Source organism: Anastrepha ludens, chromosome 5 (assembly GCF_028408465.1).
Source record: "Anastrepha ludens isolate Willacy chromosome 5, idAnaLude1.1, whole genome shotgun sequence".
NCBI classification, from domain to species: Eukaryota; Metazoa; Arthropoda; class Insecta; order Diptera; family Tephritidae; genus Anastrepha; species Anastrepha ludens.
In genome coordinates, this window is record NC_071501.1 from 82,201,988 (window position 1) to 82,212,243 (window position 10,256).

General features: G+C 32.0%; 1 protein-coding gene across 8 annotated transcripts in view; it reads right to left on the reverse strand.

Moving 5' to 3' along the window:
• LOC128863187 (protein borderless) overlaps positions 1–6,777 on the reverse strand; it is a 78,664-nt gene extending 71,887 nt beyond the window's left edge. The window contains exons 1-2 of one of the 8 annotated variants that reach the window (XM_054102197.1): positions 6,691–6,777; positions 524–1,525 (exon numbers count right to left, since the gene is read on the reverse strand). In XM_054102197.1, the coding sequence (XP_053958172.1) occupies positions 524–988 (465 nt within the window). In that variant the 5' untranslated portion in view covers positions 989–1,525; positions 6,691–6,777. Of the gene's footprint in view, positions 1–523; positions 1,539–6,690 lie in introns of all 8 variants that reach the window. The other 7 variants (XM_054102202.1, XM_054102201.1, XM_054102198.1 and 4 more) reach the window with 7 other exon arrangements.
• Between the last annotated feature and the right edge of the window lie 3,479 nt (positions 6,778–10,256).

Below are 10,256 nucleotides of genomic sequence, written 5' to 3' on the forward strand. Positions count from 1 at the left end.
GTTTAAACAAGATTGAAAAAAAAGTTTAGCTGGTGTTGCCACCTAAATATTATTACGAAAATAACAATTTATCAAATATTTCAGCTAACTAATAAGGCATGAGTATCACATAAGAGGTATTTAAACAAGCTTTAATGAAAAAATATTTTAAGCTGGTGTTGACACCCAAATGTTATTGTAAAAAAAAGCAATTTATCACACAGTACAGATAAATATAAAGGTATGATATAAATAGTTATAGAATGCAAGGTGTTTAACATTTATCGTTATAATACTATCCATTTAAAAGTAACAGTAGTGAAATGCGCTCTAAGTGACCTGATGGGTGCAAAGATAAGAAAAATTAGATTTCATTTGATTGAGAAAAGATTACACCTTCAGATGTTGCTCTTTTGAAATAAATCCGAATATGCAAACATATTTCACTCAAATTCAATTGTGCACTCAACGCACATACACAAATACACATATATCCATACACACACACACATACATTCATTTGCATTTCTCTTCATTTACTTACATCCTTGCTCCAGTTGACCCAATACTCAATGGGCACATCATACGGAAAGTCAATGGGACAATTGAACACCACATGCGAGCCAACCTTCGCCTCCAGATGTGTCTGCTTGTGCAGACGATCGCGCGCGCACGCCGCACAGGATATGTTAATCAAGAAGAGTAACGCAAGTGCGAGCGCGACCACAGCGGGACGCAGCGACGCTGTGGCCGCCCATTTGTTGTTATTATCATTATTATTTGTGTGGTTTATGTTGTTGTTGTTGTTGCCATGGCATGGCTTTGCATTTCGTACGACGCCGTTGCTATTATTGCATAACCAACTATTCATTATTGTAGCGTCTGTTTCACTTGTTGAAGCCGTTGACATTGTGGTTGTTATTGTTGGCAATTTTTCTGTTGTAAAATTTTTACTTGATTTTCCTTTTTTTATCACTATCACTGTTGCTTCATTTCTGCTATTTTTCATTCATTTTTCACTTATTTGCTTTCGGTGTTTGTGCGAATTCCACGCGAATGCGCTCCTTCATTGATAATTCCGATGGGCGGCGATGCCAATGGCAAGCAGGCAATAACTGCTCCAACGAAGACGAAGGTAAGGAAAGAGGCAAGGGCTGTGACGGTGGTGGTGACTGTGACAGCAATTTCAGCTAATGTTACTGATTTTTCGCCTTATTGCACTTTTGTAATTGAATTATCTACTTTGGCATTTTTGCCGTTTATTACTTAAAATTTTTAATGAAAGAATTTCAACGCGGCGTACATTGTTTTAGTTATTTTTTTTAATTCTTTGTGTGTATAAGTAGACGCGTTAAAAATTGTGTAGGTGGAAATGCCTAGATACATCTGTTATTTCAATTTCCATATTTACTTATTTTGCGATTTATGTTTGTTTTTTTTTTTGTTTTGTTCTTAACTTGTTTTGTTTCCTCGGTAGTAAATTTAATTGAAACAGTTCCCACAGACTTTTTTAATGTTCGTTTTATTTTTTTGCAAGTCAACTAACCTTTGGTTAAGTGCTCAGATCAGAAAAGTCGGCATTAATTGTTAATCAATTAGATTGGACATTGAGCGAAAGGAGAGAAAATACGTTTACAAATTTTAATGATCCAAAATTTAAATCGGAGGGAACAAAAAAAAAAAATATGAAAAAAATATCTATGACAAATACATTTTTTTTAACATGTGGATTAAAAGTAAGCCAACCAAATCTGTTGGCATTCTCTTTGTACGACAAAATAAAACAACTACGCTCGCCAAGAAGAGATAAGGAGCGACGTTTCCCTAATATGGCCCATGCACACGATTTGGCTAATAACAATTAATAATAATCTAAGGTAGTAAGATTTCAAAACTTCATTTATAAGTAGGTTCAATACATAGCACAAATAATTTCTTAATAGAAAAAACCAATTTTTAAATTTTAGTTAAAACTTTAAACTTAAAAAAGTGTTGAAACTAAAATTATTTAAAAATCTGCAGATTCTCTTCAGTTACAAAAACTGGATGGGGACTCATTAGACACTAAATAAATGACAAATACTTTAAGATTTCGTAAAATAGCTCAGTAAAGGAAGGTAGGTAGGTGGGTGAAATGGTTGATGTGCCTGACAGGAAGATGCCTACAGCCAGCCTGAGCTGTTGATGTAATGCAGAAGATTGAAGAGAAAAAAATATTAGTTTTAATTTGCAGCAAATATTTTCTCCTTGAATAAGTCGATATTTCACACACATTCAAATGTTTTCCTACTTCTGATTGATGCTAAAATCTTGGATTATTTTATTCACAAGGTTGCTAACTACCAGCCGCCATAGTCTTGTATTTGCTTACGCTTGAGGTACAATATTTGAGTATAATTCGAAAAGTTAATGGAACTCCACTGTTAAACTTTTAGGGATTACCAAGCAAAGCCTCAGCTAATAATGAAAAAAGAAAAATATATTATATATATCCCTCTCATATTTCACTTCCACTTTCATAAACAACCAAACAAAGTTTTCAAAGAGTTTAACAAACAAATTATTTAATTAAATTTTTTCTTCAAAAAAAGTTTGACTGTTTTGTTAAAAAATTTGTTTTTTGAAAAAAATTTCATTATTTTGATCAAAATTTTTAGAAAAAGTTTCTGTTTTGTTTTAAAATTATAGGTGTTGGTGTTTTTCAAAAATGACCGGAAAAAAATTTTTTTTGAAAAAAATTTCATTGTTTAAAAATTTTTTTAGGAAAAAAATTTAATTTTTTGTTCAAAATTTTTTTAGGAATAAATCTTAATTTTTTGTTCAAAATATTTTTGAAAAAGAAAAATAAAATAAATTTTTTGTTAAGGACAATAAAAAGTTTTATTGTTTTGTTCAAAACTTTTGGAAAAAATTTCATATTTTCTTTTAACACATTTTTGGAAAAAAGTTTTATTTTTTGTTTAAAAAATTTGTTTGGAAAAAAATTTAGTTTTTTGTTTAAGAATTTTTTTGGAAAATATAATTTATATAAAAATAATTTTTTTGTTGAAAATATTTTTCGAAAAAAATTAATTTTTGGTTAAAATTTTTTTTGGAAAAAAGTTATTTTGATAAAAATTTTTAGAAAAAATTTAATTTTTGTTGAAAATATTTTTTGAAAGAAAATTAATTTTTTCTTAAAGATAAAAAAAAAAAGGTTTTATTGTTTTGTTCAACTTTTGGAAAAAAATTCATATATTATTTAAACAAATTTTTGGAAAAAGTTTCATTATTTTTGTTTAAGAATTTTTTTGGTAACAAATTTAATTTTTTGTTCAAATATTTTTGGAGAAAAACTAATTTTTTGTTAAACTTTTTTTTGGAAAAAACTTTTTTTTGGCAAAAAGTTTCATTATTTGCTTCAAAATTTATAGAAAAAATTTAATTTTTGTTTCGAAATTATAGGTGTGGCTGTTCTTCAAAAATTACCAAGCAAGGGTTTCAAAATTTATTTGGAAAGAATTGTATATTCCATTAAAGAAAATTCCATACTTTGTTCGGAATATTTTTGGAAAAAAAGTAAATATTTTGTTAAACATTTTCATTGCACAAAATTTTTGGAAAAAAATTTCATTTTCGTTTCAAAAATGTAGGTGCTGGTGTTTTCCAAGAATTACCAAAAACGGGGGCTCAAAATTTTTTGGAAAAAATTGTACATTTTTTTAAAAAACTTTTTGTCCAAAAGATTTTTTGTAAAAAATTTAAATTTTTGTAAAACATATATTTTTTAAAGAAAATTTAATTTTTTGTAAAAAAATTTTTTTTTTCAAAAATTTTTTTCAAAAATTTTTTTTTCATAAACTTTTAATTTAAATTACATTAAATTTAAATAAATAAAAAATTTAAAATCAAAAATTAAAAAAAAAAAATAATTTTTTTGTTTTTTGGGACAATTTTCTTTCAAAAACTCTAAAATTAAAAAAAAAGTTCAGTTTACTTCTTAATATATTATATAAACCATAAAAATGTTACAAAGAATCGAATACATTTTAGTTTAAAAAACTCTAAAATTAAAAAAAAAAAAAAATTCAGTTTACTTCTTAATATATTAAACCTACAAATAAACCAATTCTTTGCGAAATTTACACCAAAATCCAAAAAAATTTGACTTGACTTGGAGAAACTGGTTGTGTCGAGAATAAAAAATGACTGGTAGACCAAAAAGTGGACGTTCTGTAGAAAATATTGCTGCTGTAGCGCAAAGTGTTGCTGAATAACTTCCAAAATTGATATCACAACAAGGATAGAAAATCTATCCTGGCAGACCAGACTGGAGCTGCTTGAAAGGCAAAGTCTATGTGAATAAGTAGTAAAGAGCGATTCAAGAGCTAAATGACAACGTTCGGGTCATGATTGCTGAACTCAATGCGATAATGTGTGAGCGAGTCCTTGAAAATGTTAATTCTATACGACAGCCTGTGGATGTGCTTTTGGTGGACACTTAAATGATGTAATTTTTCACAAATAATTGTAGAGAGTCGTATTTTGATTAAAAATAAGTGAACCCTGAAGGAATCTAAACTTTTATATATTATACAATATTTTATTTTAAAACAACATCTAGACGCGTCTTGTGAAATACTCTTTATGAAGATATTCTTAGTGATTTTCTTTTTTTTACTTATTTTTCATTAGTTCAGGATTTTGTAGTGGAATATGTAGCACAGATTTTTAAAAAAATTTTATTATTTTTTTACGGCGGCCGCCGTGGCCGAATGGGTTGCGTGATTACCATTCGGAATTCACAGAGAGAAAGTTGGTTCGAATTTCGGTGAAACACCAAAAAAAAAATTAAGAAAAATATTTTTCTAATAGCGCTCGCCCCTCGGCAAGCAATGGCAAACCCCCGAGTGTATTTCTGCCATGAAAAAAACAGCTCATCTTAAAAATATCTGCCGTTCAGAGTCGGCTTGAAACTGTAGGTCCCTCCATTTGTGGAACAACATCAAGACGCGCACCCGAAAGCGGTGTACGCGCCAATTATATACCTATATATACTTTTATAATACCTCAGTGAATATTAATATTCACTTATACCAAAATGAAGCGTAACGAAGCGAATTAAAATGAATATAAATATTTCCTTTTTTTGGGAGCTTGAAAAAGCAAAATATGATTCGTGGCCGAGTACCACTTTCAAATCTTAAATATCACTAGCACTAATCTATCCTGTGTCAAGCTGAACATATTTCTGAAGCCTCCTTCATGAGGGCCCACTGTTGGACAATCGGGCGAAATGTCATAAATACCTGACAAAAATCACTTTCTCTCTTCTTTCAGAATTTTTTTTGTGTCATGTCACATTGTGGTACAAAACAACCGTTATGTGAAGAAGAAATATTGCAAGTTGAATAAAAATTTATAATATTGCGTTCTAAAAATTCCTTTCCAATTGAACTATGCGAGCTATAAAGCGAATATCAAATTTTTCAGAGGGCTTCAAAGGGATTTACATTTATGTGTGGATTACTTAATTCATTTTATTTTTACAACCGTAGTTATTATGTGCGCTAAGGTTAGAAATATGCTCCGTATTTGCAAGTAATTATTTTTTCCCCTAATAATTTTAGGCATAAATCATATTTTAAGCAAAATTAAAAATGGAGAAAATTTCAGTACAAAATGCAAAAAATATTCCAGGCGTTAAGCAGATTAAAATGAAAATATCCAACTACGCAATTTTTTCTAGCATACATACATAGATGTATATGCATGTATATATAATAAATATTTGTGTGTGTGTAAGTGATATAGCGCTGTTGCATAAGTGATTAAATATTCGCAAATTTCACTCCGCACAAAATATTTAAATATTTAATAACAGAGTTCCATTATTTGCAAGCTTTGCTTCATATTTTTATATTTGGTCGATTAAAATGCAATTAGTTTCATAAAGTTTCACATTTGCGTGTTTGTTTTTCCTATTTTGTTTTTCGATTTTTTTGCTACTCTAAAGCGATGCATTTTGGCACAGACAAAGGCGAATATGGACGTATTTTAAAATTTAACAACACGTTTTTTTTAAATACGATTAATGCATATAAGGCAGCTTATAAATTTCATTTCGTGTTAAAATGTCGCACTTTTTTATTTGTATTAAATTGTTTTTTAACTAAAATCACAAAAATTTAAATCACCACGACTGAAATTCTATCATAAAAATATTAAAATAATGCAAGCGCCGCTCCATGAAGAAATTCTTCGCAAATATGCCGTTTTTATTATTTTAGATTTATTTTTAGTTTATTTTATTTTCATAAATCGCTTAATTGTGCCGTAGTTTTTCTGCACTTTCCGCGCTAACAATTTTTGTGCCGTTATTTCATTAAAATTTTGCATAAAGAAATTATTAATTCCACGCAAGTAAATGGCAGCGCGCAAATAGCCCCCCTCCCTCCAATTATACACACACGCAAATGCACAGAAAGCGCGAAACGGGCGCGATAAATTCATGAAACAGGTCAATTGAGTTTAAATTACTAGCGATTTTGTGATTTACGCTGCAGTCGCAGTCGGCGCAGGTACAGACATCGCCGACGATCTTCTTTGCTTTTGCAACCAAGCAAATACTACTGCCTACTTGCGCTAGTAATTGCACTTTGTTGTTGTAAAAAAAAAAAAAAAATTATCGAAAGACACAGGATTTAATTCAGTGCATTTCCTTTCTAGTACCGTTAGATATTTAGCGCATCAACTATTTACGACGATCAGCGAACTGCTACTGACAGTGCGCGCAAACATCACCAACTCATAGAGTCAACTAGAGGCGGAAGCTAGCACGAGTCGTGCCCACCGTTGGCTCCAGCGCCGTGCTTACAAACATCATAAACATCATAATGAAGATCACTGATCATTGCCTCGCCTCGTTACGGTGCGCAATTCGCTTGGTTCTTGATAAGCTTTGCGTTGGCGGACAACGGCTGATCGCAGCGCACTCATTGCTGAGAGCGCGCTAAAGCGGCGGGAGTGTCGCTTGTTACACAGTTAGCTGAGAGGTAAGTAGAAATTCCAAAAACCGTTTGTTCATGTGCAACCCCTCGTTGTATTTGCTTTTTTATATTAATTTGTATTTATTTTGTAAATGTTGCAGTATTTCGGAAGGGCCAGGGATTAATCAGCTGCGGCTATTTTCAAAGCCTTTTATTTGTCTCAGCTCCATTGACTCGGTTTTTATTAATCGATTGCATGAGGTCATGCACTGCTCATTCGCATTGAGTACTCTTGAGCATGATGAGTTATGTTTTGGTCATAAAATTACAAATTACTTGGAAAAATTTAACAGAAGTGGCTAGCACGAATTGGGGAGCGCTATTGAAACCATTGAATCAACTTCTACGTACACTTGTGCTCACATAAGTAAGTCATTATTTCAATTCCCAATATGCGCAATATTTTTTTAGCTAAATTTTTTTTATTTATACTTCACAAAAAGTATGTAGTTCACTTTGTTACAAAAATTGATGGAGCGCTGACAGGAAAAACCAGTTAAGTCGACTTGGGGACTTTTTTACAAAAGGTTCACAGGCCTTGTTTGGCTTTAAACAATTGTTTTTAGTTCAATAAAGTATGATTTTTCATAGCAAAATTAATTAAATTAAAATGAGATATTTGGTCTACATTTATGAATAATTAGTAGCTTAAATAAAAAATATTAGAATTTTTATTCGTCGATTTTTGGGTAAAATTTCCTCCAGAATTCTTAAGCTCCAGCTCAATTCATTGCTTGAAACTTGTTTTTCTTTATAAGTCTGACAAAAGGTGTAAACTAATACATTCAGTTTAGAATTTAGGGATACTTTGACGATTGTGTGCTGATTTTCTAGCACTTTCCGGGTACTTTTGCCGAAAAATTTTGCACCATGCAAGGATGGCACTGAGCCACTCATATATCTTAGATACACTTTAGGCTATTTTTCCTGAGTTTTTCCTTGTGGTTGCTAATTTCTAGTAAGAAATAACACTGCCTACTTTTTAGCGCTTGTTTGTTGGTGCAAACTTGTAGGAAATAATTTTTGATGCCTACTTTTTGGCGTTATATTTCCTTGTAGCCTGTTGTTTGGAGCGTTTTTTGGTCCCAATTTTTTTGGCGTTTTTGTTTTTTGTGCCTACTTTTGGGCGCTTAATTCAGTTTCCTAGCTATTGCTTGTGCGTACTATAAAGTGCTATCCCTTCCGGCTTCAGATTTCTTGCTATTGTCTTATGGTAATTTGTGCCGTTGCTGCGGTCCTGGAATCGCTGCATTGGTGCGGGTGATAAACGCTCTGAGTAGTGCGTGTCGTTACCACGGTGTGTGTCCGACGTTTACCTACACCCTTCTCCGTATTTTGCAAGTTTTGTCTATTTTTATTCTCTGCAAATGTTTTGAATTTATTTAGATATATATTCTTTCTCTCTCTCTCTCATTCTCTCTCGGGTCTCTTCCTCTTTCTTGGTCTGCCTTGAAATTTTCACTTCTGCTATGTGTACTATGCTACACACATTTTTTTTACCTTTAAAATTTGTTATACACAGCCAACGTCGTTGTCAAACTAAAGAATTGCTGATAAATTAAATTTACCGTTTTTTTTCGCTGCTCAAATTGTTCAAGAGCTCGAAAATTTCGAACAAACATTTGAGCAGTTGAGTGATGCACGAGTATCGAGCTGCTTGCATTGATTGCTACTAGGGTATCTGGAGCTCAAAGTATACAAAGTACTGGAAAAAGTGATCAAATTCGTAGGCGAAAAAAAAAAAAATTGTCAAACATCAGTGAGATTTATGAGTGACTTAAGACTTACTGGAAACTTGGACTAAAATAAAATGGACTATAAAATGCCATAATCAGAAGTGTAATGAAAATTCTAATTAAAAAGTTAGAAAGTTTAATGACAATTTTTGAAATTTCCACATTTTCGCGAGATTTGTAACTTTAATTTATCAGTTTATTTTCGTATTTTATTTAATTGAGTATTTTTATTAAAAAAAATTGCAAAAAAAAAGTAGAATGAAAAGTATTGCGAATATTGTAAAAAATGGAAGTGACTTTCAACAATCAAAGAGATTTGTGAGCAGCAAAAAACTTACTTTTTATTCGAATAAAATTGAATGCGCTATAAAATGTTAGAATCAGAAGCGTTATAAAAATTATAAAATGATTAAAAAGTTAAAATTGTCATTAAATTTTTTTTTTAATTTTTTGTGAACTCCAGAACTTTAATTTATAAGTTTACTAGCTGTACCTGGCGCGCCAACAACTAAAATAAATTTAAGGAAAATAACTTCAAAAAAAATTAGTACACAAATATTCAATTAATTCTAAACTACAGGGTGGCTGATGAAAGCCGCTACCAAAAAAAAATTGAATAACTTTTTTTCTTTTTACGTTATCTGTTCCATTTTTGTTTTAATTTGCAGATTGATCTTTAAAATTTATTAAAATGGATAACTGGGACACGCAAACAAGAATTTGGATAGTCCGCCGCTATCACGCACTGGAGTCCGTAGTTTTGGTACAGAGAGAGCACAGGCGGATGTTTGGCGGCGATCCCCCGAGCAGATGGACCATAATGAGACTGGTGAATAATTTTGCTGAGCAAGGAACAGTCGCAAGAAGGCCTTATCATCGAAACCCACCAGTTCGGACGGAGGAAACGATCGCTGCTGTAGCTGCAGCTATACAAAGCAATCCAAGGGTTTCAACAAGAAGCTTAACTGCTCAACTTGGTGTCAGCCGACAGTCTTTGCAAACAATAATGCACAAAGATTTAGACTTATTTCCCTACAAAATTCAAATGGTTAACAAACTGAATGCAGCAGACTTGCCGATTCGCTTGGAATTTTGCCAGAAGATCCTGCAAATGGTGGAAGAAGACCAAAACATGTTAAACTGCCTTTTCATGTCTGATGAGGCCCATTTCGATTTAAACGGCAATGTGAACAAACAAAATTGTCGAATATGGAGTACTTCTAACCCACAGATACTCCACGAGACGGAATTGCATCCTCTTCGCGTGACAGTGTGGTGTGCGGTTTCTTCACGCTGTATTGTCGGGGCTTATTTTTTTGAAGAAAATGGTCACACCGTTACGGTTACTGGAGACCGTTATTTGAAAATGCTGAAAGAATTTTTCTATCCAGAACTACGCCGAAGGAGAATTCCTTTCAACTCTGTGTGGTTTCAACAAGATGGGGCAACGTCTCACATAGCCCAGACTGTTATGACAGAGTTGCGACGAAAATTTCCCAATAAACTGATTTCA